At 37.5% G+C, this 18,871-nt stretch overlaps 1 protein-coding gene across 9 annotated transcripts in view; it reads left to right on the top strand.

The window, feature by feature from the left end:
* Positions 1-6,093: 6,093 nt before the first annotated feature.
* The window catches only part of LOC140157690 (regulatory-associated protein of mTOR-like), a 45,660-nt gene continuing 32,882 nt past the window's right edge, over positions 6,094-18,871 (top strand). For all 9 annotated transcript variants that reach the window (XM_072180959.1, XM_072180945.1, XM_072180938.1 and 6 more), the window contains exons 1-11: positions 6,094-6,389; positions 9,803-9,905; positions 12,675-12,757; positions 13,486-13,644; positions 14,200-14,346; positions 15,612-15,796; positions 16,173-16,232; positions 16,596-16,696; positions 17,216-17,360; positions 17,782-17,956; positions 18,728-18,811. In XM_072180959.1, the coding sequence (XP_072037060.1) occupies positions 6,249-6,389; positions 9,803-9,905; positions 12,675-12,757; positions 13,486-13,644; positions 14,200-14,346; positions 15,612-15,796; positions 16,173-16,232; positions 16,596-16,696; positions 17,216-17,360; positions 17,782-17,956; positions 18,728-18,811 (1,383 nt within the window). In that variant the 5' untranslated portion in view covers positions 6,094-6,248. The remainder of the gene's footprint in view (positions 6,390-9,802; positions 9,906-12,674; positions 12,758-13,485; positions 13,645-14,199; positions 14,347-15,611; positions 15,797-16,172; positions 16,233-16,595; positions 16,697-17,215; positions 17,361-17,781; positions 17,957-18,727; positions 18,812-18,871) is intronic.

The raw sequence follows: 18,871 nt of genomic DNA, 5'->3' as shown, positions 1-18,871 counted from the left end.
AAATATAACCCGACATTTAATGTTACCAAAACCAAAAATCCAAAAATATAACCTGATAAAAACGTTTTAAAAACTCATGAAATAGATGCATTTGTAGGATTGTAGAAATTAAACTTTTTTGATTTTTTGATTTAGATTTTTTGATTGTCAAATCCAAATTAATACTTACTAGTTGAAGACTTTCGCCATCTTCTCTGATGTCTTCTTCAGAATGACCATTGGGATCCACTTCTTCTTCTTCTGGCGATTTTCGCATCCCTCGGTGGCTTAGTTCTCTTGGTACACTTGGCTTCACCCTTGCCTTGCGGATTATGCTGTTTCCCTTTTCTGTTTCAATACAAATGGATACATATAGGTAAATGGTCCTTGCCAGCATGCTGTTTGCTCTGCACCACTATCTTGTCTAGGATCATCGTGAATGTATACAAGAGCACCTGTCCTGTAGACAGTATCTGCTACACGATTGTCAGAATCCTTCCTCCTTTCCCCTGCTCGCTTGTTTCCTACTTTTCTCTCACTCTTCCGACTTTTGTCAATGTCCTCTGTACTTGCTCCATTTTTGACATTCTTTTCCGTCAACTTCCTGTACTCGCATATCCACCAGGATTTTTGAACCGAGGGGGCACAACTTGTAAATGTACCGACGGAAATATTTGTGTTTGTGGTTTGAAAAACTGAAGAGCAAAAATAATAGGCATAAAAACACACAATTTTTATGTAAAATTCAATTTCATTCACAATTTTTCATCATTTTTTTGATAATTTTCTGTCACCCTGGGTGAATAATAGCCTATTGTTAACCCAATTTTTTTTTCACCAAAACCTTCCGTCTACCGACGGCCTTACACGAACCGACGGCCATGAAACCCACTCCATCGACCTGAATTGGACTTCTCGCCTTGGCCTAGCATTATTGTTATTCACCTCAATACTGGACTTCTTTCTCCTGACTGGCTTCGTCTCATACAACACATTTTACTCTTTGCTTTCTCATCCTTAATTCTGTGTCAAGGGCTTGTAGCATTTATACTTATCTTTTGTGCAACTCCCACTCTTTTTTGTTCAATTTAAACAGTCTCTCCTGCAAAGTGTTTGCGCATAGTTCACGCTCAGCTTTAAACTTTACACGTCGGTGTGACAATTTGATTTCTCTATCATCTAGCTTTAATTTCCTCATTTTTAATTCTTCGCTTTGACGGTCATTATCTTCTCTTTGATCTTCTCTTTGACGATCATTATCTTCTCTTTGACGGTCATTATCTTCTCTTTGACGGTCATTATCTTCTCTTTGACGGTCATTATCTTCTCTTTGACGGTCATTATCTTCTCTTTGACGGTCATTATCTTCTCTTTGACGGTCATTGTCTTCTCTTTGACGGTCATTATCTTCTCTTTGACGGTCATTATCTTCTCTTTGACGATCATTATCTTCTCTTTGACGGTCATTGTCTTCTCTTTGACGGTCATTATCTTCTCTTTGACGGTCATTATCTTCTCTTTGACGGTCATTATCTTCTCTTTGACGGTCATTATCTTCTCTTTGACGATCATTATCTTCTCTTTGACGGTCATTGTCTTCTCTTTGACGGTCATTATCTTCTCTTTGACGGTCATTATCTTCTCTTTGACGGTCATTATCTTCTCTTTGACGGTCATTATCTTCTCTTTGACGGTCATTATCTTCTCTTTGACGGTCATTGTCTTCTCTTTGACGGTCATTATCTTCTCTTTGACGGTCATTATCTTCTCTTTGACGGTCATTATCTTCTCTTTGACGGTCATTATCTTCTCTTTGACGGTCATTATCTTCTCTTTGACGGTCATTATATTCTTTTTGACGGTCATTATCTTCTCTTTGACGGTCATTATCTTCTTTTTGACGATCATTATCTTCTCTTTGACGGTCTCTTCCCATTCTTCTCTGTCACGATGAAACTGTTCACGACAATCCTTCAACCTGGTTGCTTCTTCTTTCTGCTCCTCCAACTGGCCAACTTCTTGTTTGTGATATTCCCTTTGCAGCTGTACATTATGCTCCCATTTCTCCAACTCCAATTGTTCATTCTTACAGTTGATTTCCCTTGATTTGGGTTTCTGCACTCTCGTATTCTTTACTCCATTCATTCACAGTATGAGTTAATATCTCCTCCTCGTGCCTTGACTCACTCAATCTTGGAACATCATAAGTGACGTCAAAGTCACTGTCATCACCGTCATAGGAACTTTCTGACACACTCCTGTCGTCATCATCATCTATGCCGTTGACATCGTCAAAACCCGAGTTTAGACTAAGAGAGTCTAAGCTGTGGCAATCATCTCTGCTGAGCTCAGAGTTGAATCTCGCAAATTTAAAGTATTGTCCAAATTCACAGCTATGTCTGTCAACTGCTTCTGTTACATTTCCAATGACTTCTTCAAATCCACTTTCACGTCCTGTTTTGTTTGTCATCACCATCGCCTGTCTCGCCCCCTCCCAAGACCAGATATGTATCATGACCACTCTGGACTCTCTAATGTCAACCTTTGCAGCAGTAGGGAAGTGATCTTCACGCTTTCTACATTCTGGCTCTGTGATAACCTGTGCAACTCTACAACTTTCCATCCCGTCATCTGACTCTATCTATGTCCCAATTTCACTCAGTACTGCTTCTCTCTTCATTCTCGCACTTGTAACTATCTAAGGCGTTTGTTAAGTTCAAATTCTCTCTTCTCTTTCAATATTCCTCAATGCGTTTGTCCCATTTGCATTTCTCCTCCTGATGCAGTTGCTTTAACTGGCTGATCATCTCTTGAAGTTCTTCTTCCTTATCCTGCTAATCCCTAAAGTTGGTCGACTCTTGAAGTTTTTGTTTCTTCGCATTATTTATCGTGTCCCAACTCTTGAAGCTCTTCTCTCTTTACATTATTTAACTTGGTCTTCTCTTGAAGCTTTCCTTTCCAATCGTGTAGCAATCTATCGGGTTACTGAATTATTCCTCAATTCATCAAGTCTTCTGTTCTTCTCTACCAATGAGAGGTGTTGCATAACAGAGTCACTGTAGGTCTTACAGGTTGACAGCTTATTTGTCTGCATCAGTTTCTTCCCTCCTATAATCTTAGCCTGTCTGTCTTCATTAGAAGTACTTTTCCTAAGTTTCTGAGCCATATTCTTAAAACGTGTAGCCTCCGCCCTCTACCAGAAGTTTCTTCTGGGGTATATGAGTCACTAGCAGTGCCTGAACATGCTGAACTACTTCCGGTATCAGTCTCGGAATCACTTCTAATGTCGCTTCCAGACTCCTCACTAGAATAATCACTATCCCAATCTCCTTCTATTGCATTGCTCTTCCCTGTCGCTACCTCAATTGTTCACTCCCACTAGGGTCCCTATCAATTCCTGCCATGTTGTTATATTCACCCATACACTTCCTTATTGGTCTTCCTGATCTTCCTGTGTGCTACTTCTGGTCATCCAACTCTTTTGAAATTCCTGGTCTTTGCAATTCCCAGATTCCAGGTTTACTACTTGCTCCACTTCCTTGACTTGTTGATTTCCTTTTACTCCACCGCAGTAACCTAGTCCATCTAAACTCACAATTCCTCCTAATCTCAACACAAATCCCACCGCTGCCACCACTTGTGACGGGACCGATCGGCTAGGTACTTGTTTTCGCAGCAAGTGGTTTTATTGGTGGGTTTGCTGCCGGAGCTGGAATCCGGCTACACACTGGAGGAGTTATGATGGACCACAAAAGGAAACTGTGGTGACACCTTGTTTTACTTTCACGGTTTTTATTTATTACTACAATAATAGACTGTAACCACAATCTGAATCTAAAGCTCTGTTTGGGGACAAATATCGCTCTCATACAACCCCATGCAATCCCAGTACAGTTCTAGGCCCCCAGTAAAACCGAAAATTGCAAAAAATTCCACTTTTTGCGGCAATTTTGCGCAACATTTGGTGATTTTGCCCCCCCCCCCCCTGAAAATCACTTTGCCCCCTCAATGCCACCCGGAAAAAAATCCTGGCGCCGCCACTGCCCCTTAATGACAGGGAGGTAAATAACATGTTAACTGGGTGGGCATTTGCCCACCCAGTAAATTATCTTGCCCACCCAGTAAATTCAACTTGCCCATTGCCCAAAATTGCCCACCCAGTAAATTATTTTGCCCACAAAAAATGTGGGCATGCACCATAAAACTAGTACCATGGTGCATCTCTTGAAATCAAGTTGCATTATGAAAGTGATGTTGAATAATGAAAGTGATGTATCTTCCAATTTATTCATTTACAATGTTTACAACTTCGGAGTAGGAATTGTTATCATACAGTATGCAATGGTATAGGAAGCTAGAAATTCATATTATTTTGAGCAATTAATTGAGTCCATAAATTTGGATTTTGAGGTATGTTTTAATAGACTTGAAACATTAGTTGAAACTTAATCCAGATATACCTGCTCATTTCAAGTCTTTGAGTATACACAAATTGGTAATACTATTATATAATTAGGAAAATAATTTCCTGCAATCAATCTAAACTAAAGAATACATAATATTTTTGTTACTTTTTTACACCTTTCGGCTGTGATTCTATATGGGTCTTTATTATTTTGTGCAACATTGGGGCCTATGTTAGTGGGCAAAATAAACATTTTAATTATGATTGGGGAATATAATTCAGGGTTGGCCATATATTGCCAAATTCTAGTAAATTCGTTTACCGGCTTGGTGGAAAATACTGAGGAATACCAACTTATACCACAGAGATGTCACTTAGGGCTACTTAAAACAAAAAACCCGGAACTTTATGAAAAACGCCTGAAATAATGTGTCAATTTGGATTAAAAAAAGTTTCAAAATTGGCTGAAGATAATTAAAAGTGCGGACATTTTAACTTTATTAAAGAAGGAATTCAGGCAAAAGAAGGAAAAGTGGCATCTCTGACACCGGAAATTACTTGGAAATACTTGCAGACATTGAAATTACTAGTATACCTGGTTTGGCAATACTTGTAGCATGTGGTATTGGCATAAGATGCATTTAGGGGGAGAGTTAAGTTCACTATTGACATCAAAACCAAATTCTACGTAAAAACAGGTCTATATTTCCGAAAATCCAAACGCCTGGATGCAATTAATTACCGCTGCCCACCCAGTAAATTATTTTCTCTAATTTGAGGGCAAAAAAAAATTGCCCACCCAGTAAATTATCATTATTTACCTCCCTGCTTAATGACCCTTGACCCCATGGTTTACACCCTATGGGCACTGGATTATAGCCGGGCCGTTCCGACGTTAGGCCAGGTAAGGCGGTCGCCTAGGGCGGCAAACGCAGAGGGGCGCAGAGGGTGACCTTACTTGCACATGTATCGGCTATATCCAGGGCCGTTCCTAGGTATTTTGCCGCCCTAGGCAAAGCCTCTCCCTGCCGCCCCACCAAAGCATACCAAAAAATACTTAGTATTTGGGATCCCTTTCACTTTTCCGCCGCGTTTTCTGTTTCTCTTTTCGCCCCCTTTTTATTTTCCTGCCGTTTTATTTTATTTTAATTTTTTTGCGCCCCTCTGCGTTTGCCGCCCTAGGCGACCGCCTATACCTGGCCTAACGTCGGAACGGACCGGCTATAACGAAATTACAACACATTGTCTATGGAGCAGTGATAGGCTACACATAATCATGCATAACTCGCAAACGCAAAATCGGAATCAACTGAAATTTTGGAAATAAGCTTTTTTCGTGGATATCTACTGAAAAATGTCATAAAAAGAGGATGCTAGGATCACCAAATCCTCCTTTAAGTGGTCATCTTGATACTCCCTACATTTTGGTCGTCAAAAATGTTATGACCCCCTATTTTTCTTTCCAAAAATGTACCGGTATGACCCCCCCTATATTTGGGCCCCCCCCCCCCTCTTCCGAAGAAAATGTGATAGTGTGGTTTGTTTTTGGGTTTTTTGGGTTTTTTTTACAAATCCGGGTGTCCAAACTTTTTCTTGATTTATGAGCATGTAGCTATCTAGGTTTTTTAATGTCTATGCGAGAGGCGTGATCTAGTCACGAGCAAACTCGAAACTTAATCACAATATTTTAGTGTTCCGCCCATCCCTAAGTCGCATGAGTAAAATGGCGACTTGTAGAGAGGTGTACTGAATAAAAACATTGCATCTTTCATCAATATTTTCGCCCTGATTTTCATGGATCGACAAAATAAATCACATATTATGATTCTTTGACTCTTTTTGAGGGCAACTGTAATAGTACAAAATGATGTATGAGGACATAACAGAGTCAGAAGAGAGCGATCTGTGTGACTGGCAGCTGCCATTAGCTTTCATGAAAAAACGTCATACAGAGAGAATTGCAGCCAGTCATACTGAAACACAAACATGGAGAATGAAAGAACGAGTAAGTTAAATTCAAAATTGTACCGTTTGTAGCTACAGGAACGATTGGATGTTGAAATGAATATCTGGTATTGTGCACTGGGACTGTCATGACTGTGTGGTGTTGGGCCCAGTCCTGACTCGTCAGTGACTGACATGACTGATGATGATGATGATGGATACCATCAATCAATAGTCATATGAATATGTGCATGCATGTAATTTGAGTTCAGTTGACCTCAATGTTTATCAACAAAGGCAAGGGACTGGTAATTGTGGTATACATGTGTATATTGATATGCTTGAGCGAACTGCATACACATGTACAGTAGGTATGCTAGGTGAATTCAAATTTGCCATCAAACTGCATCATTTTATAATCAAATTAAAGCCCTTGACTGAGTAAACAAAGCCAAAACTGAAAACCTTTTTTTCCTAGCACTTTCCGTAGCAAAGTTACATCTTGTCAAAGATTGACTTTCAAGTTTCATCAAAAAGATTCAGCTAGCAAACTTCCCCAAAACGGTATTTCGGGGGTGTTTCTAGATCTTACTTCTTAGTCTCATTATGATAGCAGCTTTTTTTAATGGAACTGCTATCAAAATCCCTCTAAAATTCCATGTGCGATTGTGTTATCACCATAAAAAATCAAATATTTGGGTCAAGTGAAGTATAGAAAACATATTTATGTAGGTTTCCTTCTTCGGCCAGTTGTTTTAAATTTCAATGTAAATATGCATTGACATATATTGTCGGCGAAATATGCATTGACAATGTCGGCGAGTTAAGTTAATACTACTAAATTCTTAGGGATCCTAATTGATGATAATTTAAGTTGGAAGTCCCACACCACTCACGTCTGTAATATCATCTCTAAATATAATGCCATCATCAGAAAAGTTAAGCAATTTCTTCCAATTGAGTCCTTGCCAACCTTATACAACTCGTTGGTTTATCCTTACTTAAACTACATGTATTGTGCAATTATCTGGGCTGATAATAATAATTCACACCTTGACTCTGTTCTCCTGTTGCAAAAGAAGCTCGTCAGAACCTGCACTAACTCACTCTGGTTAGCACATTCTGACCCACTTTTTTCATCACTTAAAACATTAAAAATTCATTCAAATTGTAATTTTTATGTATCAATTTTATCATTGTCTCCTTCCTAACGACCTACTTGATCAAAATTATTTTACTATCAATGTTCAGTGATGTGCATAACTACAACACTCGTCATGCAGGTGATATCCATATTGAGCAAACCAACATGTGCCTTGCATATAACACCATCAGAATCCAAGGTGCATTACTTTGGAATAATTTACATGTACCACCAATTCTGAAAAGCGCACCTTCGGTAGCTGTTTTTAAACAACACATGAAAAAACATCTCCTTGGAAAATATTTGCCAAGTGAATCGTAATTACATTCATGTTTCATTGCTACTTTAAAACGGTCAGCTTTATGTCGGCACCCTAATTTTTTGGTACATTATTTAGTTTACCATCAGTTTTATATTTTCCAATTATGTATCATTTCACTCCAAATTGTGTGCCCAGTGCATGGACAGCCTTGTGGCCATAACTGCTTGCTTTCACTATCTCGTCCATAGGCACTCAGTGCACGATTTTTAGTGAAAATTGTACCAAGCGTATTTTATTTTTTGGTTAAATGTATGTTGTAACTTTAGGCCGAGGGCACTGCACCTCACGCTCTGCGTTTAGCAGTGTCCTCATCCATCTCATTGACGTTTTTCATAAAAATAGTTGCTTTTTCCATTATATTATTGCATATAAAATACATCCTTATTGTAACTCATTGTATCAATATATTGTTGTATAATGAATGGATGAAATAAATTGATTGATTGATTGATTGATTGATTGAATTTGGCTGACTAGCAAATGTGTTAACTAAGGTTTGCCTTTTTTAATTTTTTTTAAAGTTTTTTATTTTTTCGGTTTTGTAGTGTCCCTGGACCTAGGCCTAAATGCTAGGATCATTCATGGTTGACCTAAAAAAAAAAAAAAAAAAAAAAAATTTCAAGATGTTTTGTATTTTTAATATGAAAATTGATAATTTGTATTCATGTCATAGTCTATTAATGATTTCAAAATGCATTGAATTTGATAATTCAGAACAGAGTGCATTGTGGGTGAAAGTCTAGGGATATCACAGCCAGGCCTCAGTGACACAGTATTTCAATGGTGACGAACTTTGCACTTTTCAAAAAACCTTTTTGATTTTTTTTTTTTTTGGCAAGTTGTTGGGTCTGATTGTCCCCATAGAACTTTTATATAACATACAAAGATAGTTTGAACCTACCTTGGAAGTACCAAGGTTGTAAATGACAAAATAAAATCACAAGAATTCCCGATTCATCGTGGTATTCTGTGTTTTTTTTCTGGTGCAAGGGTTAATGTTGAAATTTGGATGAAAGTTATTTTGATGAGTCAATTGTATCCTTTGAGCAAGATTTACCAAATCTGGACAGTCTAAAATTTTGCTGAAGTGTAATTTTAGCAACATTTTTGATGCAATCGCCTGTTGTGATCGGCTGTGTTTACTTCTGAACTTCCATTGCTTTACAGTTACACAGTGTCATGCTTCAGCTAATCCGACTAGATTTTGAATGCAATGGTCTCTAGCCTAGAATGTGAAGCTATCGGTGAGCAAATTCTTGGCTAGACTTCTCGAGCAAGTGCTGCCCAATTTAAGTTTGCACTGAAGTGCCATCTCAGTTTGGGTGCGACAATTTGGATCATGTGCTAATGAATTTTTATTTATTCTGGACAGGGTTATAGCTATGCTGGCGGTGGGGGCGGACCCGTCTGGCACTCTTAATTTCCACCCGGTACTTAATTTTGAGCCCAAATAACCGGCACTCCAGTCTCAAATGTTTCAAAATCAATGAACAATCAGTATAAAAAATTAGCAATTCTTATCAAAATATCAACAATGCCTAGACAGTAAAACTGGAACATGCGCGTTGCGTCCATGTAGCGTACTAAGCGTGTACGCAATGTAAGACGTGTGTATGCTTTCTTCTGTACCGCGCCTAGCGCGCTATGTTCATGTGCGTTTATCACTAGCCACTAGCTAGTTTATAGTGTTCCCGTTTTATTATAGTCAAAGTTGAATTGCTTTGTAAGTATTCATTGCCATTTTCTGCGATTCCTTTTCTCCGATCGGCACCAGGTGAATCAACATTCATTTTACACGCTATTAACCAATTCAGGGTCAGGAATTTGATTGACAGTAACGTCGGATGCAAACTAGTCTTTAATTATGTCTTTGATTACAGGTTTTCTCTGTACATATTTTAGGTTCACCTGTACATTTAGGTCATGGTATTTGTAGATCTATGACACTTCTAATGTACCATATATTATTGGGTCCTGATGATTGTAATGTAAACTTGATTTGTTTCAGATGAAGACAGTGAGTGTGGCCTTAGTAATGTGTCTCAATGTTGGTGTAGATCCTCCTGATGTAGTCAAGACGTCACCATGTGCAAGACTTGAGTGCTGGATAGGTAAGTGAAACTCACAAGAAATATTTGGTGATTTTGTGGTGTACACCACAACAGATAAGATGGTCTTACCCTTCCTTTGCAACATTCTGCCTAAGGACCGCGCTGTCAGAATTTTAAAAAAATTTGATATATTGGCCACTCAATATCGATAAAATCAATTTTCCTCCAAATTTTACTCATAATCTTCTACTTAAACCCATGTACATGTATATATGATAACCATCTGCTACAAATGTATTAGTTCATCCCTCAGTTTTTTCATTCGTTGCTGGGATGGAAAGCCTTTCTCCTTAGAAAGCCAATAGCATACCTGCCAACTAGTAAGATTTTGTCATATTTAGTAAGATTTCTAGATTTCCAGACCTGTGTCAAAAATCTTTCAGAAAAAAAAAATTAGATTTTTTTTTTTTTTTTGATTATTTTTTCTTCAAAGTTTTTGGCAACTTTTTCTTTAAAATGTGTCTTCTGTAAGGAGCTTATAAGGGTTTTTACAGTGTAGAAACCCTCTACCCCCACCGGGGCGTTGCCCCTGTACCCCACCACTACGCTTCGCATTGAGTACTCTTTGTTTTCATGGCTAAACATGGGTCGATAGTTAAGAAATAAACACATTTTTACCACATCTGGATGGGCTCTGTTCGTACTTTTTGTCTCTATCGACCTATGTTGCACTAGATAGCAAATCAGTACAGAAAATTGAAATGGAAGAAATGCATTGTGGGAAATGTGAGATAGGCCTACATCTTCTCTGGTACCACAAGATGCCACCAAGTACAAGATATATGCTACTTCCATAGAACTTCAAATTTGGGTGTGTAAAACACTCCCTACACAGCTGACTGCCTAGGCTCTTGCATAGAACTAAGTTGACTTAGTTAAGTCAGGAGCTTACTTGCAACCATGACTGACTGTCCAACTCTTTTTAAAACAGAAGCATGTACATGTATGTATGTATCTATTATGAAGATCTACATGTGGACATAGAAGACAATCAGGACATGACCCCTGGGACATGACCTCATACAATACCTGCCACTGTTCATCCAGCTTCTCAATCTATGCCTGTTCCTATCTGGTTCATGCATCTGCAAGAGCAGTAAACTTGATCACAATATGTAAATGGTTCATAATCTCAAGCAGAACAAATTCATTCTTCTTGCTGAAGGGGTAGTAAGTAGAGTGTTTTGAGGTTTGTTCTCTTGTGGTTTGACAGTAATATAGCTTTTCTAGGTTTATGTGGCATTAGGAATAGGTAGAAAGGAGTACCTTTGAGATGATATTGAATACTTGAAATTGTTTAGTGTACAAGGCTTTTGATATTCTTACACTTTCTGTAGGCCTTTGTATACTTATTTGCAACATTCACTCTTTTAGTCTGTCTGTGTATTCACTGTGCATTGGCCCATAGGGAAACTGTTGTTGTGCTCTAACATGTAGGTCATGTTGTGGGGATTTGTGTGTTTGTTTTTTTTAAAATTTGTTTGGCAGGTTGAAAGGAGGGGGACAAGCAATTTTTGGCCGGTTGAAATGTTTTGGACACCATTTCTAAAACATTTGTACGCCTTTAAAGGAAGTCTCTGGCAATCACAACATTATGCATATAACTATCAAGCATGAATCACATGGCTTTAAACTAACTCATATTGACCATATAAAACTAATAAAAACAGCCGTCTCTCAAGATGCGATATTCAAAATTCCCGGGCGCCAACTGCCTGGTGCAATGACGTCATGGTTATTTGTGCTCAATTGTCGCCAGCCTTCATTGTGTACTAGGACGTTATTGCACTAGACAATTTCGGCGCCAGGGAATTTTGAATATTACGCATTGAAAGACGGATGTTTTGATTCATTTTTTTGGTCAAGATGAGTTTGTTTTAAGTAAAACCATGTGATTCATACTCGATAATTATTTTTCATATAACTATAAGGCATTTTAATGTTGCAATTGCCTGAAACTATTTAACAGGTGTAGGAAAATTTTAACATGTTTAAATATGCAAACTTTCCTGCTTGCTGCACTCACATTATATCATATGATAAGATAAAAAGGTTTTAAATATGGGTTCCCAAAAATCTTGTTATGTGTAAAGGGGAGCAAAACTGTTTTGGCACGTCAAAAGGGTGGGGCAAATGTTTTTTTGCACGTCAAAAGGGGGGCTAAGATTTTTTGGCACAACCCAAGGGGAGAGCATGCGATTTTTGGTAGAGCATTTTGAGAATTCACTACCTGGGGGTACACATATTGTACACGGCCATGTAACATTTAACTGTCAAAAATGTCCTGATGGTGCACTAATCAAACATGTGTATGTGGATATAATGTATAATGTAGTACTTGATGAAATCCAAAGTGACAATACCTATTGCCTGAATGTGATGACAAGGAAATAATACTGTGGAGGCTGCTACACAGCTGTTTATTGTTAGATGCAGGTGCATATAATAGGAAGCTTAATATTTGTGTTTCTGTCATGAATTGAAGTTGAAGGTCAGTAGACCTTGGTTTGAAATACATAATGACTGTGTGCAAAAAACCTCTAAATATCACTAAAGCAGTTGAGATACAAAAATGTACATGTACCAAAATTTATTCTAAATAACATGTAGGGCTTACAACAATAAGTGTTATTCTCGGTTACCGTACATATTTCCTGGGCAGGGCAAAGTTCATCATTTCAGATCATTGCATTGATGTACAATGTTGGTCATTCCGTGCAGAATGAAATATTTATTTTACTGTTTGTTCTATACCTTATTTCTCCTTAGATCCTCTTGCTACAAGTCCACAGAAAGCATTGGAAGCCATTGGAAATAGTCTACAGAAACAGTATGAAAGGTGGCAGCCAAGGGTAAGCCTGAAAATAGGTGTCCAAAAATGATTTACAATACTTTATTTGATTTTGTGAAAATAGAAGTTAGAAGGACCCATCCATTAAATCATTGCAATTCTAAATTTGTACAATTTTGCCACGTAATGTATTTGTGGAAATGAAAGTTTGTAATCCCATTGCATGGCAAGCCATACCACAAAACCACTGCACTTTATTTAGAAATTAGTTCATTAGCTTTTGATATGATAGATGGCTTCTCTTAATTGAACAAGATTTGATGAGGAAGATTAATTGTTATGGACTTGGAGTTTGACACATGATACAAGGAACTTTAAATACTGGACACTTTTGTGCTACATTTATTTTTGCACTTTTCTCTACGGCCAAAATAACATGCAAACATATTCCTTTTGTGTATAGGTCAATGTAAGGAAATGCAGAATCATAAATTTAAAAACAAGGGAAACAGTTCAAAATTGGCAAAGTGTGAAAAATTAACTGTGTGAAAATGTCCACTTTTACAGTAATTTGTGTACACAAGATATGAAGGAGGCAGGCTTCAGTTATTTTTGAAGAAATGCAGATACTTTTACAAAGAACTGTGGCCAAAGACCCAATTTGTTCCATTCTAAATATTTCACATATTTTGTGCCATAGTCTGCAAATTGATATGATTGCTGTACTGTGTAAATTAATAAGATTTTGTTTTTAATTATTGTCATTTTTGTTTGTCTTCTTTTCTTCAGGCAAGATATAAGCAAAGTCTTGATCCTACAGTAGATGAAGTCAAGAAATTATGTACATCATTAAGGAGAAATGCCAAAGAGGAGAGAGTTTTATTTCACTACACAGGTCATGGAGTGCCAAGGCCGACTACTAATGGAGAAATATGGGTTTTTAACAAGGTAAGTGGATGGAATCAAAGGAAGAAATATAAAAATGAAGGCTACACATTGGAGCATTATTATTATAGTAGCCTCAAGTTTTATAAAGACTTTGCTTTTTCAAAAGTGATGGTTATTTATCGATCAGATTAACGCTTTTGAAACAAGTATGCAAAGAGCGTGTGTGAAAATTGCTTTAATAACTGGAGAACATTAAACAAGAAATCAGATGGACTGATAGCAGACAGGTGTTGGGCCGTTCCAGTTGAAATCCATACACCCCCTATGGCAGACATGACATTAATCTCCTACATAGGGAGTGTTAATTTCAAATGGGACTACCTGAATGGGTGACTCCATTTGAAATTCACACCCCTGTGTGGAAAATTAAGGTCATGTCTTCCGTAGGGGGTGTATAGGTTTCAAGTGGAATAGCATGTATTGTCTGTCAAGTTCAATAGATGGTGCTCTGTAAGGCGTAATATTCTACTTGCAAATACTGATTGTATTTTCTAAAGTCAAATAATCTGTCTTTCCTAAGTTGAATTTTTGTCCTAATTTGAATATTTTTTCCAGACATATACTCAATATATTCCACTGTCAGTGTACGACTTACAGACGTGGATGGGGAGTCCGTCCATCTTTGTATATGACTGTTCCAATGCAGGCCTTATCCTTAAGTCTTTTGAGCAATTTGCTATGCAAAAGGAGCAAGAGAGAGATGTAAGTAGTAATGAAAAATTTATGCATATGATAGATTCTTTATTTTGGGATATTCATTGACATCTTCATTCTCATGCTTTGACTGAATGACTAGGCAAAGCAAGAGGGATCACTTTTACATAAAGCTCTCCTGATGAAAATTAGTGATGTGTAGCACACCTTCAATTATAATCCCAATGGATTATTTCCATTTGAAATTCATATATCCCCTGTGGAAGATATGACCTGAATCTCTCGCACAGGGGGTGTAGATTTCAAATGGAATTATTCATTCAGGCAATCCCATTTGAAATTCACACTCCTTGTGTGGGAGATTTTAATCTAGGAGTGTATGAATAAAAAGGTCTTGTCTTTCTTAGGGGTTGTATAGATTTCAACTGGAATACCCCATTGGCATCAAATTTAATCACGCACCTGCTACGCTTTCCTAAACATTGTCAAGACAGCTCATCTTCAATTTACAAACTATTACTCTTGAACTTTGTGTAGCTAGCTGGATTGAATTATAGGCTGTTATTCAAACAAATACTTTTGGAGACAATCAAGAGCCACAATATTACTCGGAATAAATACATTCTGTGGTTGTGATGATACATACTCTTGACTTTGTCTTAGTCAATGATGATTGTTTCTGATGAAAAGTTATTAAAAAAATTTTTACCAACATGTAATTCCTACTTTAAGTTTTGGATTAATTACAACGAAATGTATTATTATTTCTAGTCTATAACCATACATATATGCAATATACAACTTCCTAATTTGTCATTATATATGTATGATTTTGTATGTAGAATGAAAACCAGAACTTTCATAATCTTCAAATATGAGACCACACTTCCTGACTTACTGAAGGATGGTGGAAGTTAAACAGCAATGTTAGTTTCAATATTGTGAAACTCTAGATAACAGCTGGACTGCTATTATTTATAGAGATATCATTTTACTGTTTCAGTATTTCATAAATTATTATTATTATTTTATTTCTTTACTTTGTTAGGAATTGCAAGCTTATAGCATGTAGCGATTTGTAGTCAAGTAAAATATTTGAATATTCTGGTGCATTTTATATTTCATTTTTATCTTAAATGACAGAGGGAGACTTGGTGTGGGTGGGTGGGTGTGTGTTGGGGGGAGGGGTGATGACTGCATTTGTTCATGATAAATGTTTTATTTTGTACTCAAGCAAAACATTTCATTTGTGCTAGGTTTCCTATGAAATACCTTCCAATAATAATATAAATTATAATTATTTTTACCCAAAGGCCTTACATCATCCACAAATATCAGGCATTACATCACGCACACAGATGTCCATGCCTCCACCAGCCAAGAACTGCATTCAACTGGCTGCGTGCGGCTCGAGGGAATTACTGCCCATGAATCCAGAGCTTCCAGCTGACCTCTTCACTTCATGTCTTACTACACCAATTAAAATAGCACTTAGATGGTAAGTAAGTTATAGGCTGTATGAAAATGATGGGTACTAACTCAAATAGTTTCTAGTGATATTTGGACAAGGCTACTATATTAAGATCCCCCTAATTTGTACATTAATGTTATAAAATGTTTATAGTGCTGTGCATAGAATGGGTCAGGTAAAAAAGTTTTTTGGTAAATTTTAGTTGTGATTTTTGCACTGATCTGCACCGACCAACGTTTTGATGCATAATCGGCCATTCAGATTATCGGTCTGTTGCTGTGATTGTCAGACGATTGAACCCCACTTCCATGTTTACGCTCTGTACGCTCTCAACGTGTAAACAAGTGCCGTTTTTCTTTGCCAAACACTGTATTGAAACCATGTTGTTTGATTATATTTGCAGGTTTTGCAATCAGAAGAGTAGTGATTTGGTTCCAGGAATAACGTTAGAGTTACTAGACAAGTAAGTGTATTGAAAATATCTTTAATTGTAATGTGGATGGAAGAAAGAACTTGGAGGAGGAGGGGAAGAGGTAGAGGTATAACACTTGTAAAGACAGATGAAACTGTATTAGTTTAACCGATTACAATCATAGGGCCTAAAGAGCTGTTCAAGTTGAAATCCACATACCCCCTATAATTTCCCACATGGGTGTAGATTTTAAATGGAGTTATCCATTCAACTATCCCCATTGCCCATTTGTAATTTACACTCATTGCCACCATATGGGGTGTATGGATTTCAAGAAGAAGAGCCCACAATTGAGAATACATGAGTTTCATTTTGTGCAGGTGTTAATTTTTGCCCTTACTTTTGTTATTACAGAATTCCAGGTCGTCTGAATGATAGGCGGACACCTTTAGGGGAACTCAATTGGATCTTCACTGCAATAACAGACACAATAGCATGGAATGTATTACCCAGAGGTGAGCATAGCAAATTCAGTTAGGCAACTCGGGTTAGACAAGGACTTCTAAATTGGAAATGGCAAATGTCCTTGGGAACCTCTTGGCAATTTCTAAGCTTGCCTTCAGTCAAACATGAAAAGTAATAGCAAACTTCACAATTCAAAATTGCATGAGGTCCCTGGAAAAGAAACCATGTTGAAGTAAGTAGGGGATTAATTGTAGTAATACAGACATGCATGTGTTTGAAGCATATACTACAGTGTTCACTTGTTTCTCAGACACAGCACATGCATTTGAAAGCAGCAAGTGCGTCCCACAAAGGAATGCTGTTGTAAACTACGCACAACTGGAAAATAATAAACCAATCACGCTATGCAATGTTGTTACTAGCAGCCAGTCACTAAGATCATAGCTTCTACGTAGTATGCACACACATTGTCACAACACTTGCAATGCATGTACACCTGTGTTTGAGAATTAAATATAGCAGCAGGACACATACTGACCACATGTATGCTATTATCTTGTTTATTACAGAACTCTTTCAGAAGTTATTCAGACAAGACTTATTGGTTGCCAGTTTATTTCGTAACTTCCTGTTAGCTGAACGCATCATGCGTTCATATAATTGTACTCCACTCTCTAGTCCAAGGTTACCACCAACATATCAACATCCTATGTGGTAAGAAATATTTGCTTATTATTATTAAACCTACATTTCTACCAAATTCAGATGTTGGTGTGATTTTTACAAGCATATAGTTTGCACAACTATGATATGTGAAAGAAGTATTTTAACACAGATAAAATTATTTACATGAAGTTTGATTAGGAGTCTTACCTACTTTCATTCTTGCACATGCAAAGCTGTTGAATTCAGACACCAAGCTTAAAAATAGGAATATAAGTAGTCAATGCTGGCGTAGCCATTAATAAGTTATTTATTATTTTTTAAATCAACAAATTATTATCTGATTGACCTACATTATTATGTTAATTGATAAAGTTCTGCACATATATAAATTCATAATCAGCAATACTCCAAATAAGCAGGTTCACACTCTGCATGTGCTAATTTGCGCGGTTAAATTTTCACATTTCAGGCAAGCATGGGACCTAGCAGTAGATATATGTCTTTCTCAGCTGCCAGCATTATTGAATGGTGCTGAATACAAACACAGTCCCTTCTTTGCTGAGCAACTCACTGCATTTCAAGTCTGGCTCACCATGGGGTCAGAGATGAGGGAACCCCCTGAACAACTACCAATTGTATTACAGGTTAGTACTCATTATCTGTATAGATATATTTTAAGGCTTTAGACTCTCTGTATTGGTGTGTGGCCATAGGGGTTCGAGCCACAGCGCAGTCCCTGTTTATTCATGTGAAGTAATTAAACCAACTTGAAGTTCCCCTGGGCAAGGAACTAACTGCGTATTGTGTCAGTTACCTGAATACCAGTGCGAGAACTTTGGGAGCGGATCCTGGCTGTGATGGTTTATTGTGGTATGTATATGGTGTGGGCTTCATAAATATGGTTTGTTTTAGGCCACATGCAGTGGTCAGCGAATTCTTGTAAAGTTTGCTGAGCCTTGTGGGTTTATGCCTGTGCGTAGCGCACTATAAATCACTGCTTTGGTGTGTGCTTGTTTGTGTGTGTATCAGTGTTTGTGCATGCATGTTTATCTGTAAACAGTTAATGTATGTTTGTCCATAAAAATCAGAATGCATTGCATGTTCATGACAAGTAGTGAAGCCAACAGCAAATAATCTCTTCTGTAATAAACTATTCCGGTTGAAGTCCATACACCCTCTATGGAAGACATGAGCTTAATCTTTCACACAGGGAGTATGTACTTCAAAGTAAGTTACCTGAATGGTGGACTCCATTTGATGTATACACACCTGGTGTGAAAGATTAAGGCTGTCTCTTCTATAGGGGTATTTGGATTTCAAGTAGTAAAGCCCAATACTGTAGGCTGCTGAGGATTTTTTTACAAACTCGTATTTATGACACAATTTGAAAGTGTGTTTTATGTATTCTTTTACAGGTGCTATTAAGTCAAGTGCACAGGTTACGAGCATTAGATCTACTAGGTAGATTTCTAGACCTGGGTCCATGGGCTGTCAGTCTGGTAAGTAAAATAATCATATGAATAGAATTTCTTGTTACTAAAATAAATAAAATAATACAG

Source organism: Amphiura filiformis, chromosome 1 (assembly GCF_039555335.1).
Source record: "Amphiura filiformis chromosome 1, Afil_fr2py, whole genome shotgun sequence".
Taxonomy (NCBI): domain Eukaryota; kingdom Metazoa; phylum Echinodermata; class Ophiuroidea; order Amphilepidida; family Amphiuridae; genus Amphiura; species Amphiura filiformis.
Note: the sequence above shows the minus strand (reverse complement) of the source record. Positions and strands in the feature narration are given on the sequence as shown.